We start from the raw sequence: 16498 nt of genomic DNA, 5'->3' as shown, positions 1-16498 counted from the left end.
AAAAAAAAAAAAAAAAAAAAAAAAAAAAAAAAAAGCAAGCACCAAGAAACTCTTAGGGTCAGGTAACAAAAAGGCTCGCCAACAGCCAGATACTAGGTTCCAATAAAATGCTGGGCTTTCATCAATTTCCTTCCCTTATAGCCTTTTCTTCTTTCTTTCTTTTCTTTCTTTCCTTTTTTTTTTTGAGACAGTCTCACTCTGCTGCCCAGGGAGGTAGTGCAGTGGTGTGCAGTGGTCTGATTCTCCTGCCTCAGCCTCCCAAGTAGCTGAGATTACAGGCACCCGCCACCACACCCGTCTAATTTTTGTATATTTAGTAGAGATGGGGTTTCACCATGTTGGCAAAGCTGGTCTCAAACTCCTGACCTCAGGTGATCCGCCAGCCTCGGCCTCCCAAAGTGCTGGGCTTACAGGTATGAGCCACTGCTCCTGGTCAATTATAGCCTTTTCTATAGGCAGGAGAACTGTTCTTCAGGTCTGAGATGAGGAAGAAGAAAAAGATGCTGAAAAGTGTGTGCAAGTTGCAGAAGAGAGCACAGCACTGATGGATTAAAAGTCACGGGAGGCTGAGTTACATAAATTCGGCTTGCTCTGGAGCAGCCAAATCACCAACCAACCAAACATGCTCAATTTCAGTGGCTATCTAATAGGCAAAAGAGAGAACATGATTAACACTAAAGAAAAAGCCCTTGTTCAAGACAGCTATTCCCAAAGGACTGTGCACTCCTAAACAGTTCCTCTAGAAAAAACACTGACAAGGACATTAACTTTCGAAGTTCAATAGATGAAGAACCCCTCAACTTTCTATCCCCTTTGTTCCCTCCTGTACAACATTCCTGAGGCAAAGAACTGTGATGTCAGTGCAGCTGATCTAGGCTCTGACACTTGCCATTACCTCTTGCTGCTTCTCCTCATTGGGGTAGGTGTCTACAAATACTCCCAGCCCCACAAATTTGTCCATGTTTCCAAACACAGGCCCTAGAGAGAGAGAACAGATGATGAACAATGAAATAAAGCTAAGAGTTGATAAAGGAATAACATATCACTATGATGGAGGAAAAAGTAAAATTCAAAAGACTCCCAAGCCTCTCTCAAGATGAGAAAACACATGTACAAGTACCCAGCAAAGCACATGGCCTGTAACAATGCCCAGTAAATATCTGTAATTGTTTGTTGTTAGAGGCGAGGGAAAGAGAGAAGGCCACTGCAACCTTATTTAGCACTCAGGCAGCTTCCTCATCCAAACTGGTTGCTAGGGTGCCCCTACAGAATTCTGCTTTACAAACACTTGGTAAAGACTATGCCCCCAAGAGAGAACTGAATTCCCTAGTTCTACTTCTTGTTGCAAAAGAGATCAGGTCAAATCAGGTTGAGCCTGCCATCTACGTGGAGCAATAATAGCTCCTACACAAGGAAAATAGATAACTCTTCTCTTGACTCAGCAGTGCTGAGATCATTCACTGTGAATGCTCAGAAGAAATCAGCTCACCCAATCGTCAGTGTTCAGGAGAGCCAGTGCTTTCATCCAGCCAACAGGCCAGGTAGTTTCACAAGGAAACTCAGAAAGAAGTAACAAGCAAGCAACTGCCTCAGGATGAGCCAAATTCAGCTGCTTATGAGGACTCAGATCCCATTCTAGAGACTAGAGAGGCCAGTGTTCATCCACATACATTAAAGGAGAGGGAAAACAGCTGGCACTGTGGGGAAGGAAACTTTTCAAAAAGAGGGCACATGAAAAAGCAGGTTGTCACACCCACACAAGAGTAACACAGGGTCCCAATACCTGGCTGCATCCGATCCTTTGTGTACCAGATTGCCAAGCCGTCCCCATGCAGATTCTTCTTTCCTTGTCCATGGATTTTGAAGTGCACCTGCAATTCCCAGTCTCGCAGGAAACACGGCTAAAGTAAAAAAGACATTAGAATCAACAAGGAGCATGAAATGCAAAACCCCTCAAGCCCGCATCAGCAATCAGCAGACTCGGAAAACACACAGATGCAGGTAACACGAGGCTAAGGGTTAAAACCTAAATCTAAGACTTGCTAGTGTTCACGTCATAAAATTAAACGGATTCAACCACTCAACTGTTTAGAGATTTAATATGAAAATGAATAAACCCCCCAATTATCTTCAACATTTCCCAACAGAAACCGGACAGAACTCCAAAGCTGGGAAAGATAAGAGTATACCAAACTCCACTCCTGTGATCCTACATCCCCCAGCAAAGTAGCTCGGCTTTTAGAGTACAGATGGCTGAATCCATACTCATTTACAACTCAAGATCACCCCTCAGACAGAAAGACTCTGAAAAGCTGGATTTAAAGAAAGGTCAAAGCCTAATTTATTATAGTAGAAAAAGAAAAGCTAAGCTATTATGCAAAGGTTTCCAGGAATAATTAGCAGATACTACAAGCAACTCTAATTAGCTAGACCTGGCCCTCTGCCAAGCTGAGGGGTAAACCAGAATTCTCACAAGAAGAGCAAGTTACAGTTCCCCAAATCCTCCCATCCATGGCCAAGAAGCTTAAATGCACCTGGAGAAGGATGCGAGTGGATGGTTAAGTGTTTTAAACAGTTGAACAGTTTCAAGAAAAAAATGAGAGTGGGTAGTTGATTTAGGGGAGCTTCTGGTTAAAAGTCTACTGTGAAGAAAGAAGTGAAGGAAGAACAGACAGACCAGCTGGGTTCAGCCAAAGGCTCTCCAAATAGACTGTTCTGGGCAACATATTGCTAGATCATTTTCAGTTTTCATTTTTGATTTCTGGGATATTTTCCAAAAGTATTCATATTAGAAGTACATAGTCAAAATGAAAGGAGGTTGGGTACTCCTGCATTTCGCAAGGGGCCCTGAAATCTCCAATAGGTTATCCTACTCTAATGAGCCAGTCTCTGTCTTGTCACTCTGGATTCTTAGCTCTCTGCTGTTTCATTAAGATTTCAGACGGCCGGGTGCGGTGGCTCACGCCTGTAATCCCAACACTTTGGGAGGCCGAGGCGGGCGCAGATCACGGAGGTTAGGAGATCGAGACTATCCTGGCTAACACGGTGAAACCCCGTCTCTACTGAAAATACAAAAAAAAATTAGGCAGCCGTGGTGGCGGGCACCTGTAGTCCCAGCTACTCAGGAGGCTGAGGCAGGAGACTGGCGTGAAGCCAGGAGGTGGAGCTTGCAGTGAGCCGAGATGGCGCCACTGTACTCGAGCCTGGGTGACAGAGTGAGACTCCGTCTCAAAAAAAAAAAAAAAAAAAGATTTCAGAGAAAGGGCCCAGCACAGTGGCTGATGCCTTTAATCTCAGCACTTTGGGAGGCCAAGGCGGGCAGATCACAAGGTCAGGAGATCAAAATCATCCTGGCTAACATGGTGAAACCCCGTCTCTACTAAAAAATACAAAAAATTAGCTGGGTGTGGTGGCGGGCGCCTGTAGTCCCACCTACTTGGGAGGCTGAGGTAGGAGAATGGTGTGAACCCAGGAGGTGGAGCTTGCAGTGAGCCAAGATCGTGCCACTACACTCCAGCCTGGGCAACACAGGGAGACTCCATCTCAAAAAAAAAAGAAAAGATTTCAGAGAAAGGCCAGGCATAGTAGCTCACGCCAGTAATCCAAGCATTTTGAGAGGCTACGGTGGGAGGATAACTTGAGCCCAGGAAGTCCAGACTGCAGTGAGCTGTGACAGTGCCACTGCACTCCAGCCTAGCTGACAGAGTGATGAGACCCTGTCTCAAAAAAAAAAAAAATCTTTCAGAGAAAGAGTGAAATTCAGTGGGGCAGGAAGCTGCCAGGAGGTAGGTATTATGCCCCTGGGAACAGGGCAGTGTCACAGAAGTTCTCAGTGAGCCAAGAGGTGTCTGTCACTGATTCTTGGCCTCCTACAGCACAATGCTATACTGTTTTGCCCAGGACCATATATAATTGTGTTTCTGAAATTCTGCCACACACTGGATTCACCTAGGCAGTTTTAAAAAATCCCAATGGCCCAGCTGCACCCTATTCCAATTAGATCAGAATCTCTGGGGGTGACACCCAGGCATCAATTCCAATGGATAGCCAAATTTGAGAACCACTGCTCAAACAAATGGATCCCATTCAAATAACTCAGAAATAAGCCCACAGTCATGGTGATAGCCAGATAACAGCAAATACAGGTATCAGAAATCTGAAAAAGGGAAGAACTAGAGGCTATACTAGAACTGAGGCTACAAGTTATGTAGAGACAGAGAGCCAGCAAGACAGCAGCGGAGTATCAAGCCTTGAACATAATCATCCGGTAACCCACAAGAGCCCCACCAACAAACTTATACAAGTGTAATGACATAACACATATTTCTGTAACCATTTTAACTTGCCACAGTCTTTTCATGTCTATCGTCTTATTTTATTCTCACAACAAGCCCAGTGGGCAAGTAAAACAGGTATTCTAAAACTCATTTATCAGATGGAGAAACAGAAAACTAAGAGGTTAAATAATCTGCCGAGGGCTCACAGGAGGACTGTAACAGAGCTGGACCAAGAACCCAAGTCTTTCAACTGTCCTTTATCTCTCCTACCAAAACACAATGCTCTGTACTCTGTCCAAAAATGAGCTCAGCACTATGATCTAGGTTAAGGGGCCAGTTTGTGCAGATAGCTAATGTAGAAATTTCTCTTGCCCTCCTGAACAAGGAAAAGAAATCGTTCTCTTTTCTGAGATTCACTTATCTACAACCAATGAGAAAAGCCATGTAAAAGTAGGTTCTTAGTTTATGAGAGCTCCAGAGAAAGTATCAAAGGATGCCAGTCATGCCCAAAAGTAAACTGGTCATAAAAGATTTAGAAAGAGCCCTGGAAACAGAAAAGAAAGCATCATCTTACACTTGTACAAAATCACAGTGCAGCCACACCAGGAATACTGCATTCACTTCTTGTCGCCATACCTCAAGGAAGACAATGCAGCTAGAAAAGGTCCAGAGAAGTACAAATAAAATGACCAATAGCTCAGAGTGGCTTTCACATGAAAATAAAATTTTATATCAGACTCTTCAAATTGAGATAACAAGGTGGGGATGCTGGGATAAGGTCTGGGATCAATTTAAGAGAGTACTCTCAATGAGGCCTGGTGGCTCACACCTGTAATCCCAGACCTTTGGGAGGCCAAGGCAGGAGGATTGTTTGAGACCAAGAATTTGAGACCAGCCTGGGCAACACAGCAAGATCCCATCTCTACAAAAAATATTTTTAAGATGAGCCAGGTGCAGTGGCACATGCCTGTAGTCTCAGCTACTCAGGAGGCTGAGGGAGGAGGATCCCTTAAACCCAGGAGTTTCAGGCTATAGTGAGCTATGACTGTGCCACTGCACTCTGGTCTTCTTACAATCTTCTTACAAAGTGGTTAAGCAGGAGTTAAGTTATTATTAAACCCTAAGGAGTAGTACTATTGGGCCAATCAGGAATTAAAGACATTTCAGGGGGAAAAAAAAAACATGAATTATTTGCTATAATTAAATAGCATTTTCCTAAATACCTGATTTATTTATTATGAAGGTCAGAATAATCTCAAAAATAAAGATCCTTGATATCCACAGAAGACAGAATACCAGGGGGATAGACAGTAAAATTAAATCAGTATGCCACTGCTGAACCTTTTAGGTCTTTCTGGGTCACCAACACAGGAGGGAGAAAGATTCTTACCACCCGGTTCCACAAGGCACCCTGTTTACTTTGCATATCTGGGGTAAGGCGGATATACTGGGTCATCACCATGGCATTGCCCATCAGATTCCACAGTGAGGAACTGCCTGTGCCCACACCTACAGGAAGGAAGTAGATCAGTTCATACTCTTCAACACCAATCCATTCAGAAAGCAGCCACCACAGAGCCTCTGAAAGCTGAGCCATCATCTTTTTCCCCCTTTAATGTCACTCAATCTCCTATCTTGTCACTCATGAATCTTAAATCCTTACCATCTCTACAACTTTCACAAGGCCTTTATCAGGTGAGGACCCCAAAGTACATCAGAACTATCACTTTATGCACGCTACAGTAACCATAGCTCACATCCATTCTTCCCGTTGTAACATGTGAATAAACTTCAGCATCGTAAAAGAAAAAAATTTTCCTGAGTTACATCAAAAAGAGTTTGACAGGTCAGGTGCAGTGGCTCACCCATGTAATCCCCACTCTTTAAGACGCTGAGGACGGAGGGCATCTTGAGGTCAGCAGTTTGAGACCAGTCTAGGCAACATAGAAAGACCCTGTCTTTACCAAAAAAATAAAAATTAGCCAGGTGTGGTTGTCCTTGTCTATAGTCCTAGCTACTCAGGAGGCTGAGGTGGCAGGATCGCTTGAGCCCAGGAGGGTGAAACTGCATGAGCCATGATTGTGCCACTGCACTCCAGCCTAGGCAATGGAACAAGACCCTGTCTCTAAAAATATATAAATAAAAACAAAAAGAGTTTGACCCTCACGTCTCTGGCGCTTAGTCACATTCTTTCTTTTCTTTTCTTTTTTTTGAGATGGAGTCTCGCTCTGTTGCCCTGGCTGAAGTGCAGTGGCGCATCTCAGCTCACTGCAAGCTCCGCCTCCCAGGTTCATGCCATTCTCCTGCCTCAGCCTCCCCAGCAGCTGGGACTACAGGCGCCCGCCACCACACCTGGCTAATTTTTTTGTATTTTTAGTAGAGACGGGGTTTCAACGTGTTAGCCAGGATGGTCTCGATCTCCTGACCTCGTGATCCGCCCGTCTCGGCCTCCCCAAGTGCTGGGATTACAGGCGGGAGCCACCGCACCCAGCTGTCACATTCTTTCTTTAAACAACCCTTAAAGTGTGAAGCTACTCCCTGTACCCTCAACTATAAACTTCTTTAAGAGTGAAAACTTCGTGTCTGCAAACTCATGAATATTAGCAAAGAGATCAGCACACAGGCACTCCAGGCATGTAAGGGAATAAATGACTACCCTTAGTAGTAGCTTATACTCTTGCACTTTGAACTGTTTTGTGTCCCACTACTTATGCCTTAGTGGGGAAAGACTTGTGTTAGTTAAGCCATCTGCACTGGTTTGTCAACGTTTTGTAGCTAATTCTATCAATTTTCTGGCCGATAAGCTGTGCTTAGAGTTGTGTAAACCCTAACCTCTTTCATCAATAGGGCCCCTAGGCTGCAGAAGAGAAGGTGGTTTTACCCAGCAGCATAATTTTATCATCTTTCTTTTCATTCCGTTCAAGTTCTACCCCAGTTCTTTCTCCTGCTTTATTCCTAGCATATCCACAGGTCCATCTGGAGACCGGTTCATTGCTAGTAGCCCTCAATTACCCCTCACCATTCCCAATTCTCTCCCCTTCCCAAACTCCTCCTGTCTAACTCCAGGCCTAGCACTAGTGGCACCCGACAGCCCTGCCTTTACCTACTGGAAACTTCCAGAGCTTGGCAGGCACACCTAACTCCTGACTTTCAGACCTGTGGCTCCCACACGCGGAGGGAGTCCCCGTGGGCCCCACCACCTCCAGCAGTTTCCTCCGGGCCACGAAGCCCTTCGCCGCCCCCGCCTCTACCCCTGAAATCAAGTCCCGAAGCCCGTCCCACTGCACGACCACCTCACCCTGGGCGCCTCACCCTGGTAGGGCTTCGACAGCGAGTGCTCCCGTTTCAAGTACTCGAACGTCTGACCCGCCCCGACTTGCTGTGGCCCCTGCCCAGACCCCAACAAAAGAAGAAGGAGTAACATCCTGGACCCATCCCGAGCCGACAAACATCGCCGCCACTTCTGCCACCACCCAAGGGGTCCCAGAGTCGCCGCCATCTTTCCCACCGCCGACCCTTCATCAAAAGCCCGCCCTGTCGCCCAACCCATTGGCCCGAAGAACCACCGTCCCCGCGTTCTATTGGCTCTCGTCAAGCCCCGCCCCTGCAGGTGAGCATATCACTGATTGGCTGGCTTGGGTATCAGTTGCCTTGCCAACCCAGAAAAGGGGCGTGGCCGAATGCCCAGACTCCCTTATTTGCATTTACCCTGAGTTCCGCTAGGCTTGCTGGGATACGTAGTTTATTTCTACTTTGTTTTCTGCGTACGAGAGTAAATTTAAAGAGATAAAACGTTTCTTCTGGTCCCAAACATTCCATCCTCTCTGCAATAGTACGGTCCTGACTGCAGCTCTCTGAATCAGTTTGGAAGATATAGCAGTGAAAGGAGAAATAGACAAATCCATAAAATAACTGGAAAATTATCAATTTATAAAAGACTTGAACAGTACTGCCAACTAACTTGACCTGATGATATTTATAGAAACTCCATCTAACAACTGCGGAAGACACATTCTCTTCAAATGCAAATGACTCCTTTGCCGTGATAGTCTGGGCCATCAAGCAACCTACAGATATAGAAGAATTGAAAGCACACAAATTAATTAATTCTAAAAGCCATCACCTCCTTCCCTCTTTTTCTTTCCTTTTTTGTTTGAAACGAGGTCTTGGCCGGGCGCCGTGGCTCACGCCTGTAATTCCAGCACTTTGGGAGTCCGAGGCGGGCGGATCACCTGAGGTTGGAAGCTCGAGACCAGCCTGACCAACATGGAGAAACCCCATCTCTATTAAAAATACAAAAAAAAAAAAAATTGCCAGGCGTGGTGGCACCTGTAATCCCAGCTACCGGGAGGCTGAGGCAGGAGAATCGCTTGAACCCAGGAGGCAGAGGTTGCCGTGAGCAAAGACTAAGCCACTGCACTCCAGCCTGAGCCACAAAAGCAAAACTCCGTCTCAAAAAAAAGAGAGAGAGACAGAGAGACAAGATCTTGCTCTGTTGCCCACGCTGGAGTGCAGTGGCACAGTCTCAGCTCCAGCCTCTACCTCCCTGGCTCAAGTGATCCTGCCACCTTAGCCTCCTGAGTAACTGGGTCTACAGGCACATCCCTTCATCTTTATCTGGCACCACAACAACATGTGTCCAGACTGGTCTCCACGTAGCCACTAAAGTGATCAAAACCATCTAACCATGGTGAGTGTCAGGGTTAAACGAGTCAATATTGGTAAACCTCTTAGAACAATGCCTTGCGTGTAGTAAGCACTATTTCTTTCTTTTTTATTTTCTTTTTTTTTGTTTTTGTGTTTGAAACAGGGTCTCTCTCTGTCGTCCAGGCTGGAGTGCAGTGGCATGGCCACAGCCTCAACCTCCTGGGCTCAAGGGATCTTCCCACTTCAGCCTCTCAAGTAGCTGGGACGACAGGTATGTGTCACCACGCCTGGCTAATTTTTAATTTTTTGTAGCAATGGGGTGTGTGTGTGGAGGGGGAGTCTCACTAAGTTGCCCAGATTTGTCTCAAACTTCTGGACTTCAGGGATCGCCCTCCTCAGCCTCCTAAAGTGCTGGGATTAGAGGTGTAAACCACCACACCGAGCCATAAGCACTATTTCATCATCATCATTCTTATTAACCGGGCCTTTGATGGCTCACTGTCACCTGTGGGGAGGAGATTCAAGCTCCTCGACTTGGCACACAAAGCCCCCTGCCATCTGGCCCTGGCCTTATTGCCCATGACTCTTTTCCTCCATCTTTATGCTCCAGCTTCCCTTCCCTCTTTTTTTCTGCAGTCCACTTCCTTCTGGAGGTCCTTCCCGAACCCCTCAGGCAGGGTAGATTCCCGTGTCTGAGCTCTCAAAGTGCTCCATGCACATGCCTTATAGAGCAATTGACAGATCTGTATTTATATCTTCCCAATAGACTTAACCAAAGTTAACACTCGCTTGCTTTCCTGAGCATGAATATATTTAATAAGATAAACATAATTATGAGCCTGCTTTACAGGGGATCAACTTTTTAAAATTAAAGCTGTCACAGCTATTTTCTTTTTTACTTGGGCGGGCACGGTGGCTCATGCCTGTAATCCCAGCACTTTGGGAGGCAGGCGGATTACCTGAGGTCAGGAGTTCAAGACCATCCTGGCCAACGTGGTGAAACCCCATCTCTACTGAAAATACAAACAATTAGCCGGCCGTGGTGGCACACGCCAGTAGTCCCAGCTACTCGGGAGGCTGAGGCAGGAGCATCGCTTGAACCCAGAAGGCGGAGGGTGCAGTGAGCCGAGACTGCACCACAGCACTCCAGCCTGGGCAACGCAGTGAGACTTCATCTCAAAAAAAAAAAAAAAAATATATATATATATACACACACACACACACACACACAAAAGTAAACGGGTGTGGTGGCGGGTGCCTGTAATCCCAGATACTTAGGAGGCTGAGGCAGGAGAATCGCTTGAACCCAGGAGGTGGAGGTTGCAGTGAGTCGAGAAGATCGCACCACTGTACTCCAGCCTGGGCAGCAGATCCTTCTCAAAAAAAAAAAAAAAAAAAAGAGATGGAGTCTCAATCCATCACCCAGGCTGAGGTGCAATACTGTGATCATAGCTCACAGCAACCTCAAACTGCTGGGTGAGCCTCAGCTAATTTTTAAAATTTTTTCTAAAGATGGGGGTCTCTATGTTGTCCAGGCTGGTTTTGAACTCCCGGCCTTAAGCAATCCTCCCACCTCATCTCTCAAAGTGCTGGGATTACAGGCATGAGCCATGGTGCCCAGCCTGTCACAGAATCTCCAATATCAAATGTCTGGTGCTAAGACTTCAGGAATTGCAATGAATCTGTTCATATCATACACTGGCTTTAAAACCATTCATAGGCCGGTCGCAGTGGCTCAAGCCTGTAATCCCAGCACTTTGGGAGGCCGAGACGGGCGGATCACGAGGTCAGGAGATCGAGACCATCCTGGCTAACACGGTGAAACCCCGTCTCTACTAAAAAATACAAAAAACTAGCCGGGCGAGGTGGCAGGCGCCTGTAGCCCCAGCTACTCAGGAGGCTGAGGCAGGAGAATGGCGTAAACCCAGGAGGCGGAGCTTGCAGTGAGCTGAGATCCGGCCACTGCACTCCAGCCCGGGCAACAGAGCGAGACTCCGTCTCAAAAAAAAAAAAAAAAAACTATTCATAACTCCCAATTACCAAAATCGAAAGTCCTTAGTGTAGCATTCAAAGCCCTTTGCATCCTGACTAAAATCAGGTGGTACGCATGTGCACTATAATGTGTGTCACCTGGAATTATGGCGCTCAATTAACAGATTATGGGTTTGTCTCTGCAGCAAGGCTGGGAGCTCCAGGACCACAGGAAGCAGGTCTTACTTATTTCCTATCTCAGGCCACACCCATTTCCCTAACGCCAACCTATCACCCAGCACATATAGGGGTTCTAATTGTTTTGAATAAAATTACTTTCATTGGCCGGGCGCGGTGGCTCAAGCCTGTAATCCCAGCACTTTGGGAGGCCGAGACGGGCGGATCACGAGGTCAGGAGATCGAGACCATCCTGGCTAACACGGTGAAACCCCGTCTCTATTAAGAAATACAAAAAAAACTAGCCGGGCGAGGTGGCGGGCGCCTGTAGTCCCAGCTACTCGGGAGGCTGAGGCCGGAGAATGGCGTGAACCCGGGAGGCGGAGCTTGCAGTGAGCTGAGATCCGGCCACTGCACTCCAGCCTGGGTGACAGAGCGAGACTCCGTCTCAAAAAAAAAAAAAAAAAAAAAAAAATTACTTTCATTGCATTTCTCTGCAAGATGAATTTTTAATTGTGGTAAAATGCACATAAAGGCCAGGCACAGCGGCTCATGCCTGTAATTCCAACACTGGGAGGCCGAGGCAGGTGGCTCACCTGAGGTCGGGAGTTCGAGACCAGCCTGACCAACATGAAGAAACCCTGTCTCTACTAAAAATACAAAATTAGCTGGATGTGGTGGCGCATGCCTGTGATCCCAGCGCCTCGGGAGGCTGAGGCAGGAGAATAACTTGAACCTGGGAAGCGGAGGTTGCAGTGAGCCGAGATCGCGCCACTGCACTCCAGCCTGGGCCACAAGACTGAAACTCCGTCTCCAAGCAAAAAAAAAAGGAAGGAGACCTGGGGTAACCCCAGGTAAACAAGGGATTTTTCATGAGAGGAAGGATAGAGAAGGTCTTATCTGAGTCACTGAGGAAGGGTGGAAGTGGGTCTTATCTCAGGATATTCCAGAGCAGGGTAGTCCGTTAAGATCAACCATTTCTCAGCTGGGCGCGGTGGCTCACGCCTGTAATCCCAGCACTTTGGGAGGCTGACGCGGGCAGATCACATGTCAGGAGTTTAAGACCAGCCTGGCTGGCCGGGCGCGGTGGCTCAAGCCTGTAATCCCAGCACTTTGGGAGGCCGAGACGGGCAGATCACGAGGTCAGGAGATCGAGACCATACTGGCTAACACGGTGAAACCCTGTCTCTACTAAAAAATACAAAAAACTAGCCGGGCGAGGTGGCGCATGCCTATAGCCCCAGCTACTCAGGAGGCTGAGGCAGGAGAATGGCGTAAACCCGGGAGGCGGAGCTCACAGTGAGCTGAGATCCGGCCACTGTACTCTAGCCTGGGCGGCAGAGCGAGACTCCAACTCAAAAAAAAAAAAGACCAGCCTGGCCAACAAACATGGTGAAACCCTGTCTACTAAAAATACAAAAAGAAATTAGCCAGGCATCATGGCACGTGCCTGTAATCTCAGCTACTTGGGAGGCTGAGGCATGAGAATCACTCGAGCCCAGGAGGCAGAGGTTGCAGTGAGCCAAGATCGCGCCACTCTACTCCAGCCTGGACAGTGGAGTCTACAAAATGAGATGGAAGGAAGACAAAAGGATGGGGGATTTATTTACTGTAGCTGCTTTTCAGAAGCACAAGCTTCAGCTAACTTCAACACAGTCAAGGTGTTGAGGGGTGGTGGTGGGAAAGAGAACAAGTAGCCATGCCCCCTTCAACACCGCCTTTTACTCCCACGCAGAGGCACCCTCTGAAAGCTGGCTCGGGTCTTGCGCTGCCATCCTTTCAGCTGCCTAGCGGTCCCCTTTTTCTCTGTGGAATCATCTGTCTCCCACAGTCTAGGGCTGCACAACTTCAGGGCTGGGGTATTCATATACAATGTGAGTTGTGTATTGCAGCGGTTCTGGGTGATTGCTCTACCTTCCCGTCTTCCAAGCCAAAATCGGGGGGCTGGGTGCGGTGGCTCATGCCTATAATTCTAGCACTTTGGGAGGATTGCTTGAGCCCAGGAGTTCAAGACCAGCCTGGGCAAGATGTTGAGACCCTGTGCCTTTTAAAAAATTGAAACAACAACAGCCAAAGAGGGACCTCCGCTCAGGAGCACCTTGAAGCCTGATGCCCCTTCACCCCATGATAGAGGCTCCAGGGCAGCCTCTTGGCCTATTCTTTCCACTGCTTCTCACCCTTCTTTTACAAACCTTGCCATTCAGTTCTGATCCACCCCCTCCTAGGACCAAAGCAGGGTCTAACATCAGCCCTCCCTAGGCCAAGTACAACCATCCATCCATCCTCAGGTATCCAGTGGGTCACGTCCATCTTCAGCCCAATAGTCACAGCTGACTGGGTCCTACCAACTGTACCTCCAGTTCCCCAGGTAGCCACTGGAGCATACGAGAGGATGGCAGCTCCAACACTAACTAGGCAGCTACTTCCCAGTGGTGACTTTTCAACATTGGCCTCCTGAAAGCCACAGTCAAATATCCTGGGAGGTACCTTTGCCTGAGCCCTCCTGTCAGACACTTGAGTCAATAGGTGTAGGGATTTAGTTTTGAAGAAAAAAAAAAAAAACTTGGAGAATTTAATTTTATTTTTTTTGAGAGAGTCTCTCACTCTATCACCCAGGCTGGAGGACAGTGGTGTGATCACGGCTCACTGCAACCTCTGCCTCCCAGGCTCAAGCCGTCCTCCCGCCTCATCCTCCTGAGTAGCTGGGACCACAGGCACGTGCCACCATGCCCAGCTAATTTTTTTATTTTTTGTAGAGACAGGATTTCACCATGTTGGCCGGGCTGATCTCCAACTCCTGGTTGGGTTCAAGCACTCCGCCCACCTCAGTGTCCCAAAGTGCTGGGATTACAGGCATGAGCCACTACGCTAGCCTTTTTTTTTTTTTCACTGTAGCCTCAAACTCCTGGGCTCAAGGGATCCTCCTGCCTTAGCCTTCTGAGGAGTTGGAATACAGTCAGGTGTCACCATGCCTGGCTATTATTTTATTTTATTTTTTGTAGAGATAATGTCTTGATATTTGACCAGGCTGGTGTTGAACTCCTGGGCTCGAGTCATCCTCCTACCTTGGCCCCCGAAAGTGTTGGAATTACAGGTGTGAGCCATCGTGCTCACCCCACCCTCTACCAGAGAATTTAATATGCAGCCTATTTTTCAGAACTACAGCCCTTTCACATTCAGTATCTCATTTTGATCTCACAATGATTTGTTGTGGTAATCTTTCAGATTGAATCTTTCAGAATGGCGTGGGCCCAGGAGGCGGAGCTTGCAGTGAGCCGAGATCGCGCCACTGCACTCCAACCTGGGCGACAGAGCGAGACTCCGTCTCAAAAAAAAAAAAAAAAAAAAGCCGGGCGCGGTGGCTCAAGCCTGTAATCCCAGCACTTTGGGAGGCCGAGACGGGCGGATCACGAGGTCAGGAGATCGAGACCATCCCGGCTAACATGGTGAAACCCTGTCTCTACTAAAAAATACAAAAAACTAGCCGGACGAGGTGGCGGGCGCCTGTAGTCCCAGCTACCCGGGAGGCTGAGGCAGGAGAATGGCGCAAACCCGGGAGGCGGAGCTTGCAGTGAGCTGAGATCCGGCCACTGCACTCCAGCCTGGGTGACAAAGCGAGACTCCGTCTCAAAAAAAAAAAAAAAAGATTAGGACAGGCTGGGTGCAGTGGCTCACACACCTGTAGTACCAGCACTTTGGAGGCTGAGGCAGGAGGATCACTTGAGTTCAGGAGCTTGACACCAGACTGGGCAACATAGTAAGACCCCATCTCTACAAAAAATATAAAAAGTTGTCTGGGCTTGGTGGTGTGCACCAGTAGACCCAGCTACTCGGGAGACTGAGACAGGAGGCTCATTTGACCCCAGGGGGTCAAGGCGGCAGTGAGCCATGATCAGGCCACTCCACTCCAGCCTGGGTGACAAAGCAAGACCCTATCTCTAAAAAAGAAAAAAAAAAAAAAGATGAGGCTCCAACTCCTGAATTTAGAGACAAGAATTAGAGATTTGCTTTAAGATACTCTAGAGGAATATCATGTGTGTGTGTTTAGAAGGGTGGGATGGATAAACAAAAAGACCATCAGGATGTTGAGAACCGCTGGAGCTGGGATATGGTTATACAACACTTCCCTCCAGCTCATGGGTGTGTGAGAGTTGCTGTAAGAAAAAGCTTCTCAAAGTCTCCCCTGGAGATGATGAGGAAATATGCTGGGTATGCATTTGTGGTGTTTTCTAAATTTCTCCGAGGGAAGGAAAACTGTAATTAACTATAATCTCGTAAAGTTCATTGTGACCCATCCAATATAATGTTGTCATAACTAAAGAGAGAGATGTCTGCAATCTAGAAAAAGAACAGTCAAGGGATGAAAATAAGTCAGAGCTGTATCAGTTCTGTCCAGGAAAGAGAATGCTTCTAAGTAGCCTGTGTTAGATCTCCATATAACTTTATTCAAATAAAGCCTATTTTCTGAGCATATTTATAAAGACTTCCAGCCTGGCCGGGCGCGGTGGCTCAAGCCTGTAATCCCAGCACTTTGGGAGGCCGAGATGGGTAGATCACGAGGTCAGGAGATCGAGACCATCCTGGCTAACAGGGTGAAACCCGTCTCTACTAAAAAATACAAAAAACTAGCTGGGCGAGGTGGCGGGTGCCTGTTGTCCCAGCTACTGGGGAGGCTGAGGCAGGAGAATGGCATGAACCTGGGAGGCGGAGCTTGCAGTGAGCCGGGATCCGGCCACTGCACTCCAGCCTGGGCGACAGAGCGAGACTCTGTCTCAAAAAAAAAAAAAAAAAAAAAAGACTTCCAGCCTACCATTCTAATCCTCTTAGCAGTTTAATTTTGCTGTATAAATTAAGAAATTAGTATGTGTTTGGGTTTATCCCTTAGTTATTAGTGTAGTCAGAGTGACTTAACCCTCCCAGTCTGTTTATTTGCAGGGAAATTGATAAAAACCAGCATCCTGAGGACCAGATCTCAGATCTATGGTGGCTCCTTGCAGTGGCAGAGCTCCCACAACTGAGCTGTGCCTCTGGGGATCCAGATGCTTACTTCCCACAGAGTTAGGGTATACGATTTGCCAAGGATCGCACAATGGGGTGTGGTGAAGGAGGAGAACTCTGGCATATTTGATTGGAGTTGGGATGAAATATCTGCCTTTTTGAGACCCAGCTGTGCTGTATGATCTCAGGAAAATTACGTAATCTCTCTGAGTCTCAAATCTTCTCTATGTAAAATGAGAGTGATGAAACCTACCACACTGGACTTCTGAGAGCATGAAATGAAGGACTGGGCCGGGCACAGTGGTTCACACTTGTAATCCCAGCACTTTGGGAGGCCAAGACAGGCAGATCACCTGAGATCAGGAGTTTGAGACCAGCCTGGCCAACACGGCGAAACTCCGTCTCTACTAAAAATACAAAAATTAGCC

General features: G+C 47.4%; 1 protein-coding gene across 10 annotated transcripts in view; it reads right to left on the bottom strand.

Annotated features, from left to right (window-relative positions):
* Window positions 1-7828, bottom strand: part of LMAN2L (lectin, mannose binding 2 like) — a 33016-nt gene extending 25188 nt beyond the window's left edge. For 2 of the 10 annotated variants that reach the window (XM_025353764.1, XM_025353765.1), the window contains exons 1-4: window positions 7590-7822; window positions 5668-5786; window positions 1784-1901; window positions 896-978 (exon numbers count right to left, since the gene is read on the bottom strand). In XM_025353764.1, the coding sequence (XP_025209549.1) occupies window positions 896-978; window positions 1784-1901; window positions 5668-5786; window positions 7590-7776 (507 nt within the window). In that variant the 5' untranslated portion in view covers window positions 7777-7822. Of the gene's footprint in view, window positions 1-895; window positions 979-1783; window positions 1902-4851; window positions 4933-5667; window positions 5787-7575 lie in introns of all 10 variants that reach the window. The other 8 variants (XM_025353770.1, XM_025353773.1, XM_025353769.1 and 5 more) reach the window with 6 other exon arrangements.
* Between the last annotated feature and the right edge of the window lie 8670 nt (window positions 7829-16498).

Source organism: Theropithecus gelada, chromosome 13, assembly GCF_003255815.1.
Source record: "Theropithecus gelada isolate Dixy chromosome 13, Tgel_1.0, whole genome shotgun sequence".
NCBI classification, from domain to species: domain Eukaryota; kingdom Metazoa; phylum Chordata; class Mammalia; order Primates; family Cercopithecidae; genus Theropithecus; species Theropithecus gelada.
Note: the sequence above shows the minus strand (reverse complement) of the source record. Positions and strands in the feature narration are given on the sequence as shown.